This window comes from Oncorhynchus kisutch, linkage group LG23 (genome assembly GCF_002021735.2).
Source record: "Oncorhynchus kisutch isolate 150728-3 linkage group LG23, Okis_V2, whole genome shotgun sequence".
Lineage (NCBI taxonomy): Eukaryota > Metazoa > Chordata > Actinopteri > Salmoniformes > Salmonidae > Oncorhynchus > Oncorhynchus kisutch.
The window spans coordinates 21,100,285-21,122,837 of record NC_034196.2 but is presented as its reverse complement, the minus strand read 5'-3'; the positions used below and the strand labels follow the sequence as shown (position 1 = coordinate 21,122,837).

Below are 22,553 nucleotides of genomic sequence, written 5' to 3'. Positions count from 1 at the left end.
AAGGCAAAAGGCCTCCGGGGACAGGGGCTGGGATTAAAACTTTTAAATAAAATATAAATATAGGACAAAACACACATCACGACAAGAGAGACAACACTACATAAAGAGAGACCTAAGACAACAACATAGCAAGGCAGCAACACATGACAACACAGCATGGTGCAACACAACATGGTAGCAACACATCATGGTAGCAGCACAAAACAGTACAAACATTACTGGGCACAGACAACAGCACATTAGGAAAGAAGCACACAAGCAGCCACAACTGTCAGTAAGAGTGTGCATGCTTGAGTCTTTGAATGAAGAGATTGAGATAAAACTGTCCAGTGTTTGTTGCAACTCGTTCCAGTCGCTAGCTGCAGCGAACTGAAAAGAGGAGTGACCCGGGGATGTGTGTGCTTTGGGACCTTTAACAAAATGTGACTGGCAGAACAGGTGTTGTATTTGGAGGATGAGGGCTGCAGTAGATATCTCAGATAGGGGGAGTAAGGCCTAAGAGGTTTTTATAAATAAGCAGCAACCAGTGGATCTTGCGATGGGTATACAGATATGACCAGTTTACAGAGGAATATAGAGTGCAGTGATGTGTCCTATAAGGAGCATTGGTGGCAAATCTGATGGCTGAATGGTAAAGACCATCTAGCTGCTCGAGAGCACCCTTACCTGTCGACCTATAAATTATGTCTCTGTAATCTTACCCATTATTTTGCTACTATATATATATATATATATAAAGAACCATAGAAAGACCATAGCCTATCGTTTTCAATAGGCGCAAATGAATCATAGTGGGCAGAACAAGCAAAGAGGTGGCAGAGCCAAGCAAGAGCTAGCGAGATCCTATTGGCGCGTTCTAGCATTATTTGCATATTTCCGTTAGGGAACGTCTACTCTGTGAAGTGCGCGTGGTCAATAACTACGTTTTTAAATACTTTGGCAAATGGTAATGTCTACAAAACTTAGTCCACTGTGTTAGTAACATATTTTAGTTCTTGGGAGCAGAAAACTGTATTGAGATCAAATATTTAATTGATGAGAATATTAAGCAGAATTTCGGCCAAAATCCATATCGCTCAATCTTCTCCCACTGCCGGCCACTGGGCTTCCTTTCATGACCATATTTGGTGGTGAGTGGAAACGCCAACCGGATGCTTCAGATTTAAACATCTGGCTCATTGTTCTGTCTCTGGTACTAGTTTAAATCGCACCAGTTGCACAAAAGTAATGCTTCTCCAGTTGGGGTTGTATAGACACAACACCGCCCTCAAGTGGCTGGTGCAAAATATAACTCTTATTTTCTGGTTGAGAATTCAAACGCCTTTCGACAGGGACAAATTATGTCGCGTACGTAACGGTTTGAATTAGCTGTTCATTTCACAAGTTCTGGATCAACTGCTATATGATTCCCGTCGTGTTCTCGGCCAACAACGGGGAAAGATGCCACAGAAAACACTGGGATCCATTGTTGGTCTGCTTTGCACCGGGACCTGGTTGGTACAGGTAAGCGGCAGTTTGCTTTCATAGCGCTGTAGGCGCTTTCGACCAAGCCCGTGGATCGCAGCTGGAAGTAGGCCTTCTATTGTACATTTTTGTTTCCCCACAAAGGCACTTGGGCTCGCTAGCAACTCCAACTTTGCGTGACGTCAGTTTGACCAAATCGTGTGTTTCTTGATATATTTACACACTGTTTATAGCTTGAAATACTTATACGATATTATCCGAAATCTTACCATATACCAATTTAGCTGCAGCGCAATATCTTTCAAGACTAGCTGATAAACTAGCCACAGCTAAATATCTCGTTAGCCAACGTTAACGCTTTCAAACATTTGTAGACAATACGGCGACATATTTTGTTATACAGTAAGTGGCCACAATTTGAAGTGTATATAAAACAAATAAATAACATCAATAGCTGGCTGTTAGCTAAAACCCGTAAACAAACATAGCTAGCTAACATGCTAAATGACCAGTTAACGTTAGCTGGCTAACTGCGTTTTTCCTGTTGTTTATTTGTTGGCAGTGATGCATAGCTTGCTGTTACCGTCGTTAACTACTGGCCAAACATGTTTAGCTAGCTTACCTCTGTAACGTTAGTACCTAGTTAAAAAGGTAGTTAGCTAACCTTTTAAAACTAATTTGTGAGGTAATTTGGCAGCTTCTACTATGACATTGTTGTATCATCCTGAAATGTCACTTAGCTAGCTATCACTGCAATACCTATTTTGATTTTCCGAACATTGAATGAATGCGCCTACAATTTTCATCCCCAGTGAAAGTAGGTCTGTGCCTTTGCAGGCATGCTTTCTACAGTGTTTTGTGCAGTAAATGCCAATGTGAAGTTATGTCAAACAGTTGTGTATGCATAATACATAGCTTTCCTCATTTGTGTTTTGTAGGATGTCACTGAATAACATGCCTGTGTTTGTTTAGGGAAAGGAATTCTGTTTTGGAGTGAACAATGAGCAATACCGGTGTGAGATGGGCTACTGCTGCGGGGAGACAGAGTGCTGCACTTACTACTATGAGCTGTGGTGTATGTTCAGTGTCCTTTATTCTCTCCTTTTCTGGCACCACTCAGTCCCTCTTCCCCCTGTTCCCATATTTATTTTCTGACGATATTTCCATGACTTATTCTTCATGATAGTAATCTCTGAATGTGTCACTTTGTTTTTTCGAGTCACTAATTTTACATGTTTTGGTGCCGAAATCAATAACGTTAACATAAGCTGAAATGATTTGATGGAGAATGTAACTATGTGATTGTTTTGTGTAGGGTTCTGGCTGGTGTGGACCCTCATCATAATGCTGAGTTGCTGCTGTGCCTACCGTCACCGTCGGGTCAAGATGCGGCTGCAGCAGGAGCAGCGCCAGCGCGAAATCAGCCTTATGGCCTATCAGGGAGCTTCTAGTTCTTTCATCTCCCCTCCACCCCTCAACTTGAGTGAGTCTTTTAAACCCCGCGGGATACTTATCACCCCCATCTGCACTGGGCTGGATGCCTCTAGACCCTACAGCCCTGAAATTACTTCACCTCTCCCTCTGAGTTAACTGTTTACAGTAACTAGGCCTGGTAGTTGGAGATGGTTCTTAGCAGATTCAGAACCATATCTGACAATTAGTGAATTAGTTCAACACCAGCTAACCCTATCTAGACTGGTAAGATGGTTGACTCCTGTGTTTTTAAAAATGTTTTGTATTTACTCCCAGGGTTCTGGACAGACTGCAAGCTTCCTGACTATGAAGAGGTGGTGGGTCATCCCCCGACTCCACCTCCGCCTTACTCTGAGATCCCCCCAGAGACCACCCCTCCTATCCTACTGCCCCCCATCCAATCAGAAGCTGCTGTGGTGCTGGAGCCCCCAACAGAGGACACTCCAAGAGAAGAGCAGGCCGCTAGTTCCTCAGCAGACCAGGAATCCACATCTGCTCCCAGCAAATCACAACGACCGGTGGAAGAGGAGCTGGTGACCCGGCGCAGGCATGTGACTGGCGACTCAGGGATCGAGGTGTGTGTGTGCCAACTGGACGAGAGCTCTGGGCCGGAAGAGGACGAGGAGCAGGTGTGTCAGGGGGCCAGGGGGGACTGCTGCTCTGCCTCTGAGCACCACCACATCAGACACAAAGAGAGAACCCCAGGGCCTCAGCCCAAAGGCCAGGCCGCCAGCACCGGAGACCGCCTGATCTGAGCTCCACCACCAACCACCCAGAGGCTGCTGCTGCTGCCGGATCTGCGCTTTAGGGAGGGAGTGCCCTTGTCATCATAACAATAACCCAGACACCACCAGCAAATGAAATGTCCCACAACGACTCACCAAATGAACCAGGTTGTCCTGCTCTTTGACATGCTTGTCAGTTATGATCCATAAAATGACGCCAATGATGACAGTTTATTTAAAAGATGCTTAGTTTGGCTAACGGTTTAATTCTTTAATACCCATGGATGGTCCCTCATCTGCTTTGTTTAGTTCTTGCAATGGTGATGATGAAAATGCCAACTTCTAGAGATCTACCAAGTGGCAAGAAGAGGTGCTGATGCTGGTACAGAATTGACTACATCTACCCACCCACTTGTCCCTCACTCTCCCACCCAACTGTTTAGCCTGGACATTTTTCCTTTGGTCCTTCTAACATTTCACCTCTGTGGGGACAGGGCATGATGGCATACCACCATTGTCACCAATCCCTAGGCCCCAGCACATAGGGGCCAAAACATAAGATCATGCTACCAGACACAGTCCTGACCAGGGGATACAAACTGTTACGGATAGAACTTGTCTTGTTTTTGTAGGGGTTTGTGTGTGTGTGTACTGTGTAATCTAGGACACAGCTGCAAAGTGATGTCACCCCTGAGGTCATCTTGGCCTGCATCTGGTTTCCTTGTGGAGTGACAGCAGGGCTATTTGCATCCAGAGAAAAGGCTGGGACGTGAAGATGTGCCTGTCTCTTATAGCGTCTTTCTGAACTGTGTCCCAATAACATCAGACTCCACCCCTCCTACACCCATCCCTCATGTCTCCACCAGTACTCCGGTCAACACTTGGCCAGACTGAAAGGTATTGAATGGACTGGAACGGATGTGATTATCTGGTCTGACTGGCCAAGTGAACTGAAGCCGTGACAATATCCCATCGCTGTGCCTGCAACTTGGTATCTATAAAAAGCATTGTGGTGGTCGACCGTGTATGTGTTTTCACAGACCGGCGGTGAAATAACGTGGAGTGTGTGGTGGGGTCAGCAGCATTTTGAAGGACTGACAGTCTCACCGAGTGGTAAGGGGTATGTTGTTGGGAATAAAAGTACAAACCAGAGGGTGGGAAGACTGAAGTTTCAGCAGTGTAGTACTTTGTCCTGTATCATTTTCTCCTCTTTTATTACTTCTCTAAACCTGCTTTAGCTGAGGCCACTATAACCCACATCAATGGCAAAGAATCTCTTATCCAAGGGATGCTGTGAGTGTGGAGTAGTGTACTCTTATTTAGTGTATCCTCAGTGTCCTGGCCTCTGGTGTAAGTTAGTGCACTCAACTCACCAGGCTTTAGACCACTTTTCTTTAAAAAAAAATGCACTGGGTTCTTGTTTAGAGGGCATGAGTAATTCATTTGTGTGTCTGTGTAGGTAGATGTGTGTTCTGATTTGTCCTGTCAGAAACTGTGTTTTCGGGCCCGTGTTTCATATAGTGTACTACTCCCAGGCCATTGGCCCTGAGCTGACAATGATGAATCTCTGCTGTTTATACCCAGCAGCAGCCGGAGTCTGATAGTGTCACTCCCTTTCCGCCACGAGTCCCCTGCCCGTGTGGGACTCGGACGGAGCGAACCAAGGTTTAAGTATAGACACCATGTATCTAGTTTCATCATGTTATGACTTTGCACTGGGCCTGCAATGTGCTGTTGCATACGCCCTTGGCTTGCAGTGGTGTGAACATTGTAGAAGCAATGTGACAGATTTGTGTTGGTATTTTCCATTCAGTGGGATGGGGTTGGCTTTGCTGTTAGTGCAGCTGCACACTGTTATGATAAACCAGTGAAGTGCGTTGCTTGCCCAGCATGTGTCGAAGCACAGCCGTAGACTCGGGAGTGTGTTTTATTCTGCCGTTCCACCTAAAAAATAAGCACAAAAGTCCAGCTGTCTTGGGTGTGTTTTAAATGGCAGTGAAGATATGATAGTTTTATTATTTAGGGTATTGATTTGCTTTCATGCAGCACTTATTGATCAAGTAGGTTATGGACTGATGCACTGTTTATTATTTCACTGCTAATGAAAAAGGACAGACAAAGACATTCATTTCAACTATCAATCAATAAGTTGTCTGTCTTCAAGTGTTAAGTCTTGACACTATAAAAGTAACGCTGGAAAGTCAGATTGTCATGCACTCACAAAGACTCACCCGCTCACATTAGGACACTAACATGTTTTTGATAAGACACCATAAGTTGCCTTGGTAGGTTGCTAGGGAACAGACATGAGGCTCAAGGTGCACCACAACAGAGGGGTATCCTACGAAGCAGGTTTGATGAGTTGGCGAGATACCTTTGGTGAACCCTGAGTTCAACTCGGGATAACCAGTCATACGAAAGTGGCTCACATAGAATCAGGAATTAGAATACTATGGTGGCTCAACTTTGAGCCAGGTACATTTCTATGGCAACGAATCCTTCAGCACTTACCTGCTCTGGGGTCGGCTAACTCCACTTATCATGAATGAAATGACTGGGCTGTGAGTTGAGGACTATGAAATCAGATTCACTCCCACTTTCAAAGATTGTGTCATCACTCCCTTTACTTGAGGGATATGACTGATTTTAAATATTATCCATGGTCGTAGTACAGAGGAAGCCTGTGCTGTAATGTGAAGCTAGTTAGCTTTAGAAAAACCTGAGTAGATCTAGCTTGCTTTATAGGATACCCCTCAGAAGGCATATGAGCACTCATTTTAAGTGCTCCTTCTGAGGCATAAGAAAATAAATGCCTTACTGTGGCACGGTGGTAAAATGTAGTTAGGGACAGGTAGACTAAATGTGTTTTGGCATCTGTGTTTGAAGAGTAGGCGATTATATTCCAAACTTGTGCTTTGGAAGAAACCTAAAATGTTTTAGCCCCCCTCCCCCATGTTTGAAGCATGGTGTGCATAGTTTCTTCTAGTAGTCCAGAGGAGTCCTTTTCATACAGATTGAGTCCGAAGTGTAAAATGATCTCAGTCTGATGTATCGATTGGCTCAACTTATTCTAGACTGTGGTTATGAGTTGCAGGAAATGTATCCGAGTGAAACCACAAGACGAGATCATATGTTGTAAAAGCTGGCATGTAGAATAGGTAACATTTGTTTAGTCAGAACGCTTGTATCTGCTTCTCCCTGGTTATGTGGTTATTTGTTTAGTCAGAACGCTTGTATCTGCTTCTCCCTGGTTATGTGGTTATTTGTTTAGTCAGAACGCTTGTATCTGCTTCTCCCTGGTTATCTGGTTACTTGTTTAGTCAGAACGCTTGTATCTGCTTCTCCCTGGTTATTTGTTTAGTCAGAACGCTTGTATCTGCTTCTCCCTGGTTATGTGGTTATTTGTTTAGTCAGAACGCTTGTATCTGCTTCTCCCTGGTTATCTGGTTACTTGTTTAGTCAGAACGCTTGTATCTGCTTCTCCCTGGTTATTTGTTTAGTCAGAACGCTTGTATCTGCTTCTCCCTGGTTATCTGTGGTTATTTGTTTAGTCAGAACGCTTGTATCTGCTTCTCCCTGGTTATCTGGTTATTTGTTTAGTCAGAACGCTTGTATCTGCTTCTCCCTGGTTATCTGTGGTTATTTGTTTAGTCAGAACACTTGTATCTGCTTCTCCCTGGTTATCTGTGGTTATTTGTTTAGTCAGAACGCTTGTATCTGCTTCTCCCTGGTTATCTGGTTATTTGTTTAGTCAGAACGCTTGTATCTGCTTCTCCCTGGTTATCTGGTTATTTGTTTAGTCAGAACGCTTGTATCTGCTTCTCCCTGGTTATCTGTGGTTATTTGATCACTTTTTTTTCTTCCCCATCCCCATTTTCTTTAGTTATTATTGTATTTTTATTTCAAGGATATGATCTAGATAAGTTTGATATTTGAACTGACCTGAAAGGATGTTGAATTAGTACCAAACAAAATTATGTTAAGAAATCCTTTGTTTTAGTTTTTCTTGTGCTCATATGAGATGTTTGTTTTTTGAATGGTTGGGGGGGACTGACAAATGTAGATGCTAAAGTGCATTTATTTTTATGCAATATAGATAAATTAAGATTATGACATTGAGGGTGTTTCATGTTTCTGAAAAAGAAAATGGGGACCCATAGTTTCAGTCCCATTGCTCACTACTTACTGGGCAAACTCTTGTTTGGCTTTCACATGTTTACCTAGATAAAGGGCTATCAGTCAGTCATGGACAAACACCCATCCATTTCATTCATCTGCTCTGTAATTTTCCTCTTACCTACAGTTGCAGACACCGGCGATATGTGAACGTAATTCTTTGGACTTTTGTAGTACTCGTGTGAATAATGGGTGATTTGTATATTTTCAAGCATCTTTTGCCTTTTTGTTCCCTGTTCGCTTTTATTTCAATGTTCACAGAGGCGCGTGAAGCTCTTATCCCTCGCTCGGTCTCTTCTTTCTCTCAAACCCCTCCCAGTCCCCTATGGCCTCTCACCATATACCAGCACAGAGGGCACAAGCTAGGATCAGTGTCAGGTTGGGTATGTGGCCCATGATGAGGTAACTAGCCCCAGGTGTGATAGTGATGGGGGCTTTAGCCATGGCTCATTGCATCCCTCTAGACCATGAGACCCCCCCCCCCCCCCTCTCCTCCTCCGGGGGCCCGACCATACCGAGCATGGTAACAGAAACTGTGGCAACCCACACCAATGTTTGTCTTTGTGAGATGGGGTTTTGCCTCTGCATATATCATCCTTAAGATCATGCAGGCACAATTATCTTTTGAGATTGTTTGCCTGTATCTAAATTATCACTGTACTCAATATCAGTACCCACACGTTGTCTCATACACGCGATCCTATTGTCATGAATAGAAAACATTTTTTTTAATGGGCATCAATATTTGGCATCTTTCAGAATCTACCATTAGCACCAGTGACATCAGTTCTGTTTCATTTACCTTGCTCACTACACCAAAGGCCTCCTTTCACCCTAAATTGTTCCTCTTTTCTGCTCCATGCGCCTCTGTAATGTACTGTAACTGACTAGCCTATGCAAAAAAACAAACCCATTGATATGCTGCAATAACTCTCTTCTGTGTGGTTGCCAGTACAAGCAATATTACTCTCAGTACATGTCGCAAGTGTACCTCAGTTTATTTTTTGTTTTTATTGCTACTATGGTGTGTTTCGTGTGTATGCTTTGAAAGTAAATGTGTATATCTACATGTTACCTCTTGGTGGGTTGGGGAGTAAAGATAAAAAGCCATTCTAGTTAATTTTGTCTTTTGTTTCTGTTAGTCTTTAGTGACATGGATAGAAGTACAGTCTGCTGTCATTCTGATCTGCTAAGAATATTACTCCTGCTTATTATGAAGAAAAAATACATCTGTTTAACTTGTGTAAACTAAAGGAGTGTTTTGAATTATATTTTGTTGTATTAATACTATTTAATCTCTCCTCAGAATAATATTATTCTGTTGGTCATGTGGGTACCTTTGCCACTGTTCCACCCCTTGTGTGTTGCGCTGTCATGGTGTACTTGTAAACAGTGAGATGGCTTGTTTTTATTGTATTTGAGACATTTTCAGTGACTACTTAATGGTTGCCTTCTCTCCTTGATTGCCCAACCTTTTCATATAGAAGATAGTGAATGTGACCTTTTTATCAAGTATGGAAGCAAATCTAATCCGTGCTAGATAACCAAGTGGAGAAAATGATCAGGTCTCTTAAATGGGTTGTTTAGGGTACACCTCTGCTAGCCCAGGAGTTTGTTTTAGATGATCTCTCACTAAGGGGTGGGTTGCACTTGTAATCATACATCACCAAGGCAACAATGTACTCGCAACATAATCTAAGGAGGCTCTGTTTAACCAACATGAAACCCAGCTGTTTCTTTCATTTCTCCCTCAACCATAGATAATGTCAGGCGGATGTTGTGGCTGATGCGTATGTAGAAAGACTTTGCAAAAACCAACACCCACGCTAGAGGAGGAACCGGTCGACCACAATCACAGACCCTTTCGTGTTCTTTTTCCTATCTAGATCAAGCCCCCCCAAAAAGTGTAGGGGGAAAAAAAGCACTCAAATTTGTGGTACATTTGAATGCTTTGGTTTAGTTGGGGGTCTGCTGTGTACTGTTGGGTAATTTGGATTTTATTTTTGTATAATAAAACAAACATTGGCACTGTTGTTTGGCTCTGACTTACCTTTTTGTTGAATGCTGTACTGTTTCTCAAGCCTATAGTGTTGACATTGATGGACTAGCTGAGGGCATAACCTACTCCACTCAGCCGGAGTGGCCCCACCCAGGCATCTGAAGCAGTTGAGATATTGATCTGGAGGAGGAGCACAGAAGGGCAGTGTGAGATGGTGCCTGAAGCATGCGGCTGTCATTATTGATGAGTACCCCAAGGCATGGCCTCTTAACCTGCCCTTCTTTAAGGACAAAGACAGTCACAAATATAATAGTCCCACTTTGCCTGACATGCCTGGGGTAAAGCTTCAAGTTAAAAATGAGTGCAGAACAAGCAGACCTTGTGATAAGTAAACTAACCATGTGTTTTATCATGATATACAATCACATGACTTGTGAAGAGTATAATACTGGTATTTCCACTGCAGCATTACGAGACTAGGGATAAACATTACCATTTGGTTGAAATTAGAACAATCTATCCACACAGTACATCTCTGAATGGTCACTTCCATGTAAATAACCTACAGTACCATCTCCAGAGCAGAAGTCCAACAAGTAAGGAAACTGATGTCACTAAAGGTCGTTCTTTAATGGCAACAAAAACAAGTGTACCATCAGTATAGTAAAGAATCTCCTATTTTACGTTCCTCAGTGGAAAGATGTCAAATAGGGGGCGCTTATATTTGTCCTGTTTCACATAGCCCACTCCTGAGACACCCGTTGACAGCAACCTGGGAGCAATTAAGTTTAAGTGCCTTGCTCAATGACATTTGTTTTACCTAGTCGGCTCAAGGATTCTAACTAACAACCTTTCAGTTATTGGCCCAATGCTCTAACTGCTAGGCTACCTGCTGCCCCACACTGAGATAAGGTGGTTTAACGAGGGATAAAAGGCTGCATTGGTAATTGATAGCAGTGCACCAAGGTCTTCAAACATTGTTCATTAGGAGACAAAACACAGGGTTCAGTGTGAGGCTCAGTGAGTTTATATTGCAGAACATGTGGAATAATAATGGATTGCATCTACAGTGTCCCATTTCCCAACTATCCCTTTCAGAGCAGGGATTATATAAACCTTTAAAATTACTGAAATGTTATTGGTTGCATTCTGAGGTTGATTCTGGGAGAAACGGCAATGTACACATTGTTCTGGAATCCATACTACTGGCGAGGGCTATTTGGTAATATGACACAAAGCAAAACGGTACAGACAAGCAAAGGGAGCACAGACTAACACTTACAGTGAAACAAAGTGTCTGACTTGAAAGTAATGTTTTTTCCACCACACGAAGACATGAGATGCAGAAAAACCTCACTTGTGCTCTCTTCCGCAGTATCAACCAACCCAATACTTTCTGTGGAAAGTCCCAAACTCAGACTCGCCCTGTAATATATAAACTATAGATAGCATGTGCAAGAACGTGAGGCATGTCATAAGTTACAAATTTGAGTATACCACACACAAAAATGAGAAGACACAGACAATGTAGACTAAGTTAAAACGGTAGTAGGAACAATAAAAAGAACAGGCAACTAATTTAAATAAATTCCCTTAAGAACATGCAACCTGAAGGGAGAGGGATCGTTCACCTTTCCATTTCATACAGTCATATACACAATAAAATCAACAAACTACCTAATTGTGACAATCATGACAGAGTTAAAATGACCTCAATTACCTAAAGTAACAGTAACTAAGAAATGATAAAACCCATTTGCAACCATACATCTTTCAAGCTAACAAAATAAGGGAAAGCCAACAATGCCTTCAGCATTTAACACAACTCCTCTGAATCAGAGAGGTGCGGGGGGCTGCCTTAATCAACATCCACAGCGCCCGGGGAACAGTGGGTTAACTGGGGCAGAACGACAGAATTTTACCTCATCAGCTTGGGGACTTGATCCAGCAACCTTTTGGTTACTGGCCCAACGCTCTAACCACTGGGCTACCTGCAGCCCCCAATAGAGTATGAGACCGTCTGAACCAATTGAAATGCACAAAGACATACATCGATTGCAAGCGCCATAGAGTCAAATATGACATACATGTAACTATCCTAATGCTGCTTCTAGAGTGAAGCAGAAAAGTGACACATCAATTGCCAGTGTTCTGCTAATGGGAGCTGGTCATGTGGGCTGTTCGAGTAAGAACACATCGGATACTTTGTCCCTTTGACATTCTCATCTGTCAATATAAATCAATCTCTCCAGACCCTCAAAAAGACAAAAGCAAAACCAGCAATGGCAGAGTCCAGTGTAGCCAGCAGGGGGGAAATTGTGTATTTTGTGATAAAAGACACCAAATTTCCCATGCAGCTAGGGCATGTCTAAATAAGTATTTTTGGCTATAGTGTCATCTCAGATTTTGTCCATTACCCCCCTGGAGGACAATTAGTCGCTGGACTATGACAACAGGTAATTTTCACGTTGTCAGTACATTTGTGTGTAGAGTAAGGCCTGGTTGGTGAGGGTAGGGGTAGGGACAGAGAGTAAAAAGGTATCAGTCTATCTCTACTTATGGCAGGGGTCAGTGTGGTTTGTTGCTGTAGTGTTTAAATGCATCCATCTACTGCTTAGTCTTTCCCAGGATTCACTAGTGTTGTCCCAGGGGTACCGCTGTCTGTCAGCATATTGGTTTACATTGAGAGGTCAGTGTCTCTGTCTTGTTCTCATTTCAGTCTTGTCAGTCATTTCAGTGGCCTAGTGTCTTAGGAGTCTAATTTCAGTCTCGTCAGTCATTTCAGTGTCTTAGTGCAGTTTTGTCCTTAGTCTGCAGTAATAGAGGTTATGATGACAGGCCTCCCTCCCTCTCAGTAGAAGCGTTTGTCTGTTCTCGTTCCAGTGGCTGTAGACGATGAGACCGACCACGATGAGCAGGAAACAACCCAGCATGGAGAAGAGGATGGTGAAGAACATGGCAATATTACTCCACCCCTCTTCATTCTCACCCACTGACAGAGCGAAAGAGAGAAAAATATGTTAGGATGGATAGAAAAGGTAAACAATTGAGGTGACAAGAGTGACAAGGAGCCCTAAGCCTTGGAAACAGAGCGGCACATAGGTGGCCGTTCTGGTTTGATGTACAATTATACCCCCCTGGACAGCTTGACATACAATTACACCCCCTGGACAGGACGCTAGTCTATTGCAGGCCAGGGCATCTCCAATCCATCTCCTTATTGCTGAGTGACAAGCAGAAAGGCATTTTTTGGTATGATCGGGGATCAAACCCCCAACCTTCCAATCTCAGGGCAGACACTAACCATAAGGCCACTGAGTTGGTTAAGGAACTCTAATAGTTTAACCTAATAATTTGATAGTATGCATTTGTAGTTTAGCTTTTCATCAAGAATAACTATGTTACTCAAATAGGGTAACGCCAATGAATATGTAGGTCTATGTTATCTACACTGGGTAGAGGGATCTCATCTGGTACAGTCTCAGGGAGATCACATCGTGATTGTCTGTGAGGAACATAATGTTTCTATCATTTTATTTTTATTTTATTTTATTTTACCTTTATTTAACCAGGTAGGCAAGTTGAGAACAAGTTCTCATTTACAATTGCGACCTGGCCAAGATAAAGCAAAGCAGTTCGACAGATAAAACGACACAGAGTTACACATGGAGTAAAAACAAACATACAGTCAATAATGCAGTATAAACAAGTCTATATACAATGTGAGCAAATGAGGTGAGAAGGGAGGTAAAGGCAAAAAAAGGCCATGATGGCAAAGTAAATACAATATAGCAAGTAAAATACTGGAATGGTAGTTTTGCAATGGAAGAATGTGCAAAGTAGAAATAAAAAAATAATGGGGTGCAAAGGAGAAAAATAAATAAATAAATAAAAATTAAATACAGTTGGGAAAGAGGTAGTTGTTTGGGCTAAATTATAGGTGGGCTATGTACAGGTGCAGTAATCTGTGAGCTGCTCTGACAGTTGGTGCTTAAAGCTAGTGAGGGAGATAAGTGTTTCCAGTTTCAGAGATTTTTGTAGTTCGTTCCAGTCATTGGCAGCAGAGAACTGGAAGGAGAGGCGGCCAAAGAAAGAATTGGTCTTGGGGGTGACTAGAGAGATATACCTGCTGGAGCGTGTGCTACAGGTGGGAGATGCTATGGTGACCAGCGAGCTGAGATAAGGGGGGACTTTACCTAGCAGGGTCTTGTAGATGACATGGAGCCAGTGGGTTTGGCGACGAGTATGAAGCGAGGGCCAGCCAACGAGAGCGTACAGGTCGCAATGGTGGGTAGTATATGGGGCTTTGGTGATAAAACGGATTGCACTGTGATAGACTGCATCCAATTTGTTGAGTAGGGTATTGGAGGCTATTTTGTAAATGACATCGCCAAAGTCGAGGATTGGTAGGATGGTCAGTTTTACAAGGGTATGTTTGGCAGCATGAGTGAAGGATGCTTTGTTGCGAAATAGGAAGCCAATTCTAGATTTAACTTTGGATTGGAGATGTTTGATATGGGTCTGGAAGGAGAGTTTACAGTCTAACCAGACACCTAAGTATTTGTAGTTGTCCACGTATTCTAAGTCAGAGCCGTCCAGAGTAGTGATGTTGGACAGGCGGGTAGGTGCAGGTAGCGATCGGTTGAAGAGCATGCATTTAGTTTTACTTGTATTTAAGAGCAATTGGAGGCCACGGAAGGAGACATCATTCAAGGCAAACTGCAGCAAAAACACCTCCAATGAAAAAAAAATACAATAAAATATCCACAGAAATTACTATATTATAGTTCTATATGTAATTCTATGCCAATATCTTCGTTTCCTATTAGACTACATGCCCTCTGAATTTCACTTATGCATCACATTGTCATGCCCTGGCCTTAGTTATCTTTGTTTTCTTTATTATTTTGGTTAGGTCAGGGTGTGAAATGGGGGATTTATGTGTTTGTCTGGCCTAGGGGTTTTGTATGTTTATGGGGCTGTTTCCTTTCTAGGTAGTTTTGTATGTCTATGGTTGCCTAGATTGGTTCTCAATTAGAGGCAGCTGTCTGTCGTTGTCTCTGATTGGGAACCATATTTAGGTAGCCATGTTCTTTGGGTATTTTGTGGGTGATTGTCTTCTGTCTTTGTGTCATTGCACCAGATAGGACTGTTTTGGTTTTCACTTTTGTTGTTTTGTATTTTGTAGTGTTCTCGTTTATCGTCGATATTAAAGATGTTGAACACTAACCACGCTGCATTTTGGTCCTCCTTTCCTTCCCAGGAAGAAAACCGTTACACACATGACTTTAATTCTGGGCAGTCTGGTCATAATGAGTTAATACAATTTATCATGATAATAATCTGGGATGGCCACATCTAACTGGAAATTAGACACCTCAATGAAACACCATCAAGTAGGCAATAAATTAAAACTAGGTGATAATTCATAGGCAATAAAACAGTTCATGTAAATGCCATTTCATTAACACTACTATGTCAATCACAGAGGAGAGTACTACCAGAGAGATCTCCTGTGATGGCAGAGGATCCAAAGTAGTAGCCCTGAGGCAACCGCACCCCCGGTATGTCCAGGCAGTCTCTCCATCCATGTCAATCATAATCTAGTAGAGACAGAAATTGGGAGTATGCTCCACAGGGTATGCCAAGGCACTACCTAGTACAGTCAAGTCATAATATACTTGACATGTGTGTTGAAACAATTCACTTCAACATAACTGTTTTCTCAGACTCCAGAGTGACCCAATATGCATCTCGGATTACATCATTATTTACATAGTTATTACACAATAACTTGGATAGTGATATTTCGTTGAGCCTTTAAAATGAGTGTGTGTGTATTCTCACCGTGGGCCTGCAGCGGACGTATCTGATGAAGATGAAAGTGTTGTGATTGTGGTTGCGCAGCATGGCGGTGCAGACACCATCGTCAACACAAAGGGGTAGATCCTCTGTTGGAAGGTGTGAAAAAATAAAGGAGTGAGACACAGAAAGCAGTGAGAGAGAAGGAGAACAGGTAAAAGATACAGCAGTCACAACAATACAATACTGCTGGTACAATGTACCTTTTCCTTTGCCTGATCCCCTAGTCATTCAAATGCTAATTATACTCAAGGTGCAAAGAATTGTTACTGGGTAATAAACAACAACAACATGGGGCAGTAAGCTCATTAGGGGTTGATGGGAGTGGCTAAGGAGAGGGGTATGGGGGGCTTTTGGTATGAGAGGTGGGTGGTCCAAACATTGGGTACCTGTGTGCGTGTGGTGTACCTCATCTTCTGCGCCTGTCTCCATAGGGATGCACAAAACAGAGGAGCACAACACAAGACAAGGCCCTTTACACAGGTCTGTGAGCCCTGCCCAAGCAAGCGTTCCAACAAAACCTCATAAATATTCCACTGTATTGGCTTGCTTGTATGACGCAAGTCTGTATTGAGGTGAGAGGTGTTGGGTGTCAGTTGTCTAAAGCCCCTCTCGGAGCACAGGAAGATCAGGACATGTTAATCCAGATTTGACAGGATATGACACATACATAAACACCCCTGTGTCATATATATATATGTAAACATTCATACACATAGCTCATATATTATACAGCGCCAAGCCAAACCGCCTGACTCAAGTCATCTTACTTACCCCTGCTAAAACAGGAACCAGCTCACTCACCCAGCAATAAAACTACCCCCCTCAGCTCTGTTGTCTCACCACCCCAGGAAACAAAGACATTCCATCGCAAGAACACATACACCCAGCCATAAAACTGCCCCCCTCAGCTCTGATGTTTCAAGATCCCCTGACACACAAATATCTCCTTGCATAAACACACACATCTAACCCCCCTCTACTGGTCGGAAGCTCAGAGCAGAAGGCTCTGCTGTGCACCAATGGGGCTCCTGCTCTGGCTAGAGCAGGTCCACCTCCGACCCTTCAGGACCATTCAGAAAGTGACATGACAAGACTCTACCTACTTTATTCTATGTATAAAAATGATTGTAACCTTTGATATAGCGCCTTTTTCACCTGACTCCTTACTGAGTTATATGAACTAGGTCCGTGCACGTAAAACTGCAGGACAAGATATCTTTTGACTCATCATTAAAACTGCCTTTTGTTACAACTGAAATCCACTCTGTCCAGGGTCCGTGATTTGGTCTCAACTCTCCAGTATTTGAACATCAACACCTGCCAGACAGTACAATGAGTGGGAAAAAAACAGGAAGTAGTTGAGATAAAAGTCCTATTATATAATGTGAGATAACATGGAACAGTACTGTAGCTACTCCTACCCTCCACAGAAACACATAGAAGAGGCTAGCAGATATATGCACATACCTCTAGGTGTTATTCCTCATTGGGGTACGTGTCCACCAACACACCCAGCCCTGTGAAGAGGTCCTGGTTTCCAAACACAGGACCGACACAACAACATAAATGCATTTATACAGTTGCATTGCACCAACACTATGATATTTCTGTTGGAACTACATTGTTGGGACAGTACCTTCCTGCATGTGTTCCTTGGTGTACCAAATTGCCAGTACATCCCCATTAAGATTCTTCATTCCTTGGCTATGAATCTTAAAGTGCATTTGTAACTCCAAGGCCCTTAGGTGACAGGGCTGGACACATAAACACACATAGATATGACAATTTAGACAAAGCCATGCAAAATGTGATATGCATAGAGAGAATAAGTATCATTTATGTAGACATATTAACAGTGTGCAGTGTTCTAAAAGCTACTCACAATGCGGCTCCACACTGCCCTCTGCTTGCTCTGCATGTCAGACGTGAGGCGCACCTGCTCTGTGGTTACCATGGCGTCGCCCATCAATTCCTAATGGGAGGAGCTGGAGGAACCCACACATGAACACACAAACTAGAGGTCGACCGATTAATCGGAATGGCCAATTAATTAGGGCCAATTTCAAGTTTTCATAACAATCGGAAATCGGTATATTTGGGCGCCGATTTTGCCGATTTAAAAATATATATATTTTTTATACCTTTATTTAACTAGGCAAGTCAGTTAAGAACACATTCTTATTTTCAATGATGGCCTAGGAACGGTGGGTTAACTGCCTTGTTCAGGGGCAGAACGACAGATTTTCACCTTCTCAGCTCAGGGGATCCAATCTTGCCACCTTACAGTTAACTAGTCCAATGATCTAACCACCTAACTAACCACCACTCCACGAGGAGCCTGCCTGTTACACGAATGCAGTAGAAGCCAAGGTAAGTTGCTAGCTAGCATTAAACTTATCTTATAAAAACAATCAATCAATCATAATCACTAGTTATAACTACACATGGTTGATGATATTACTAGTTTATCTAGCGTGTCCTGCGTTGCATATAATTGATGCAACGCTGGGGGATGATTTAACAAGAGAGCGTTTGCGAAAAAAGCACAATCGTTGGACCACTGTACCTAACTATAAACATCAATGCCTTTCTTAAAATCAATACACAGAAGTATATATTTTTAAACCTATTTAGCTAAAAGAAATCCAGGTTAGCAGGCAAATTTAACCAGGTGAAATTGTGTCACTTCTCTTACGTTCATTGCACGCAGAGTCAGGGTATATGCAACAGTTTGGGCAGCCTGGCTCATTGCGAACTAATTTGCCAGCATTTTACGTAATTATGACATAACATTGAAGGTTGTGCAATGTAACAAGAATATTTAGACTTAGGGATGCCACCCGTTAGATAAAATACGTAACGATTCCGTATTTCACTGAAATAATAAACGTTTTGTTTTCGAAATGATAGTTTCCGGATTCGACCATATTAATGACCAAAGGCTCGTATTTTGGTGTGTTATGTTATAATTAAGTCTATGATTTTATAGAGCAGTCTGACTGAGCGATGGTAGGTAGCAGCAGGCTCATTCAAACGACACTTTTGTGCGTTTTTGCCAGCAGCTCTTCACAAGCACAGCACTGTTTATGACTTCAAGCCTATCAGCCTAATGGCTGGTGTAACCGATGTGAAATGGCTAGCTAGTTAGCGGGGTGCGCACTAATAGTGTTTCAAACGTCACTCGCTCTGAGACTTGGAGTAGTTATTCCCCTTGGCTTTGTGGAGCGATGGGTAATGCTGCTTCGAGTGTGGCTGTTGCGATGTATTCCTGGTTCGAGCCCAGGTAGGTGCGAGGAGAGGGACGGAAGCTATACTGTTACACTGGCAATACTATAGTGCCTATAAGACCATCCAATAGTCAAAGGTATATGAAATACAAATGGTATAGAGAGAAATAGTCCTAAAAATACTATATTAACTACAACCTAAAACCTCTTACCTTGGAATATTGAAGTCTCATGTTAAAAGGAATCACCAACTTTCATATGATCTCATGTTCTGAGCAAGGAACTCAAACGTTAGCTTTTTCACATGGCACATATTGCACTTTTACTTCTCCAACACTTTGTTTTTGCATTATTTAAACCAAATTGAACATGTTTCATTATTTATTCGAGGCAAAATTTATTTTAATTGATGTATTAAGTTAAAATAAGTGTTCATTCAGTATTGTTGTAATTGTCATTATTACAAAAAAAAATATATATATATATATATATTTTTTAATCGGCCGATTAATTGGCATCAGCTTTTTTTGGTCCTCCAACAATCGGTATCGGCGTTGAAAAATCATAATCGGTCGACCTCTGACATAAACTCAGCAAAAATAGAAACATCCCCTTTTCAGGACGCTGTCTTTCAAAGATAATTCGTAAAAATCTTCATTGTGAAGGATTTAAACATTGCTTCCCATGCTTGTTCAATGACCCATAAACAATTAATGAACACGCACCTGTGGAACGGTCATTAAGACACTAACAGCTTACAGACGGTAGGCGATTAAGGTCACAGTTATGAAAACTTAGGACACTAAAGAGGCCTTTCTACTGACTCTGAAAAACACCAAAAGAAAGATGCCCAGGGTCTCTGCTCATCTGCGAGAACGTGCCTTAAGCATGCTGCAAGGAGGCATGAGGACTGCAGATGTGGCCAGGGCAATAGATTGCAATGTCCATACTGTTAGACGCCTAAGACAGCGCTACAGAGACAGGACGGACAGCTGATCGTCCTCGCAGTGGCAGACCACGTGTAACAACACCTGCCCAGGATCGGTACATCCGAATATCACACCTACGGGACAGGTATAGGATGGCAACAACAACTGCCCGAGAAACGCACAATCCCTCCATCAGTGCTCAGACTGTCCGCAATAGCCTGAGAGAGGATGGCCTGAGGGCTTGTAGGCCTGTTGTAAGGCAGGTCCTCACCAGACAACACCGGCAACAACATCACCTATGGGCACATGGACCAGACAGGACTGGCAAAAAGTGCTCTTCACTGACAAGTCTGGGTTTTGTCTCACCAGGGGTGATGGTCGGATTCGCGTTTATTGTCGAAGGAATGAGCATTACACCGAGGCCTGTACTCTGGAGCGGGATCGATTTGGAGGTGGAGGGTTTGTCATGGTCTGGGGCAGTGTGTCATAGCATCATTGGACTGAACTTGTTGTCAATGCAGGCAATCTCAACGCTGTGCGTTACAGCGAAGACATCCTCCTTCCTCATGTGGTACCCTTCCTGCAAGCTCATCCTGACATGACAATGCCACCAGCCATTCTTCTCGTTCTGTGCGTGATTTCCTGTAAGACAGGAATGTCAGTGTTCTGCCATGGCCAGCGAAGAGCCCGGATCTCAATCTCATTGAGCACGTCTGGGACCTGTTGGATAGGAGGGTGAGGGCCAGGGCCATTCCCCACAGAAATGTCCGGGAACTTGCAGGTGCCTTAGTGGAAGATTGGGGTAACATCTCACAGAACGAACAGTCCATGAGGAGGAGATACACTGCAGTACTTAATGCAGCTGGTGGCCACACCAGATACTGACTGTTACTTTTGATTTTGACCCCCCTTTTGTTCAGGGAGACCTTATTCCATTTCTGTTAGTCACCTGTCTGTGGAACTTGTTCAGTTTATGTCTCAGGTGTTGAATCTTGTTATGTTCATACAAATATTTAAATATGTTAAGTTAGCTGAAAATAAACACAGTTGACATTGAGAGGACGTTTCTTTTTTTGCTGAGTTTATATAAAACAAGCCTATTCACTATAGATAGAAATATACTTTTGATGGTGTGGGAGGAAAGTATTAATCTTATGACCAACATTTAACTGTCAGTATAACATTGTTGTAATGTCACACAATTATATTTGGATTATTGCTTGCATATTTGGTTGTGACCTTTGCAAATTCACTATTTTAGAAACAGCAGGTGTTTACTACAATGCTAACGCTCATTGATATAAGCTGTAGCAAAAGCTTGTCAAAGATCAATTTTACTGGTTGAAGTGTTTAAGTATAACGTTAATTCGGTTGATTTGCGAAGATGACATGAACATTATATTTTGCAGGAAATTCATACAAGGTTTACAAACCAACTATAATCCCAAAGTAGTGTGAAATTCACGTATAATCAATATGTAAATAGAGGCGTTTTTGGCGCGCAATAAGAACTCCCCCTTGGTCTGCCACCAACTTGCCCGCATTGCCCTCGAGTCGTGTGGCAATTTTTGCAAACACAGAAAGGGGTCTATAATAACCGGTGATCCTGCACAATTTAGCTACCTTGATAGAGCTTCGACAATGAATGCTCCCTTTTCAGAAACTCCTTCATTTCATAATGCCCATCTTCAGCAAAAGATCGACCTGCTAAAATAAGAAGAAACACAAAAGTCCAATATAATTTTAGAGCCATAGTCTGACGAATCAAAGTATCTGGCAGTTCTTGTTTATCATGGCGGCCATCATCGTTTGCGACTCCGCTCATTCAACCAAAGATGTTCTACTTCAACCACGTTATTCTTCTTCTTTGATGAGGTTTAATGGCAGTTGGCATCCAATAAATGTTTCATTACCGCCACCTACTAGACTGGAGTACAACTCCCTCATACTTTTATTTAAAAAATGTATAAATAAACAAACACTCTACCATCTAACACTACAATCACACAAAGAAAATAGCACCACTTTAAACCACTATTTAAATCTATTTAGTCCTACCTCAAGCCAACAACCTGAAAGGATGTGACACCACCACTTAACACACCCTGTACCTCTTCTGATGTCAAATCTCGCACACCCAAATACCTCTCGGCAGCTGCCACCATAACCTCAATTTTCTGCGACTTACATTCCATCCCTGCAGTACAGTTGATAACCATTGCTATAAATGCAATAAATCCAATCGTACTGAAACATATATCACTTCTTGGCCTATCCCTCTATACTGTACAAATCTACTACTCACACCACTCCTCTCAGGATCCCTCCCCCTTGACCCATCTTCCTCTACTTCCTTCACTGCCTCAGCATATGACGACTTCTGCACTACTCTAACCCTGGAAACCTCAACCTGCCTCTCTCGCACGGGACATTTCTGATCCCCAGCTCCATGGGCACCCCTACAATTAACACATACCACAACTTTCCTTAATGCTCCACATTCTTTTGTCTCATGCCCTTCTACACACTTCTCACACCTAGGAACGTCCATCCGAAACACTGCTGCCACATGCCCATAAGCTTGACACCTGTAACAACGTAATGTATTTGGTACAAAAGCTCGTACAGGATAACTTATACATCCTAACATTTTTGCATTTGTATTTTTTATAGATCCCCAGTGAAATTAAGGCAC

General features: G+C 42.6%; 1 protein-coding gene and 1 long non-coding RNA gene across 5 annotated transcripts; one reads left to right on the top strand and one right to left on the bottom strand.

Moving 5' to 3' along the window:
* The first annotated feature begins 1,227 nt into the window (after window positions 1-1,227).
* LOC109868498 (WW domain-binding protein 1-like) lies at window positions 1,228-9,871 on the top strand. Its single transcript, XM_020458097.2, has 4 exons — window positions 1,228-1,503; window positions 2,437-2,539; window positions 2,780-2,947; window positions 3,214-9,871. The coding sequence occupies exons 1-4, from the start codon at window positions 1,441-1,443 to the stop codon at window positions 3,690-3,692; spliced, it is 813 nt and encodes a 270-aa protein (XP_020313686.1). The 5' UTR covers window positions 1,228-1,440; the 3' UTR covers window positions 3,693-9,871.
* Window positions 9,872-10,448: 577 nt separating this feature from the next.
* LOC116356589 (uncharacterized) lies at window positions 10,449-21,700 on the bottom strand. Of its 4 annotated transcripts, none has more exons than XR_004204999.1 (8): window positions 21,482-21,700; window positions 17,585-17,687; window positions 17,339-17,456; window positions 17,170-17,232; window positions 16,089-16,121; window positions 15,685-15,788; window positions 15,339-15,440; window positions 10,449-12,829 (listed from the first exon to the last, which is right to left on the bottom strand). It is a non-coding gene; the product is annotated as an uncharacterized LOC116356589 (long non-coding RNA). The 4 variants fall into 4 exon arrangements; XR_004204997.1 differs by having other exon boundaries at window positions 16,089-17,019; window positions 21,482-21,677; XR_004205000.1 differs by lacking the exon at window positions 16,089-16,121 and having other exon boundaries at window positions 21,482-21,677.
* Window positions 21,701-22,553: the final 853 nt, after the last annotated feature.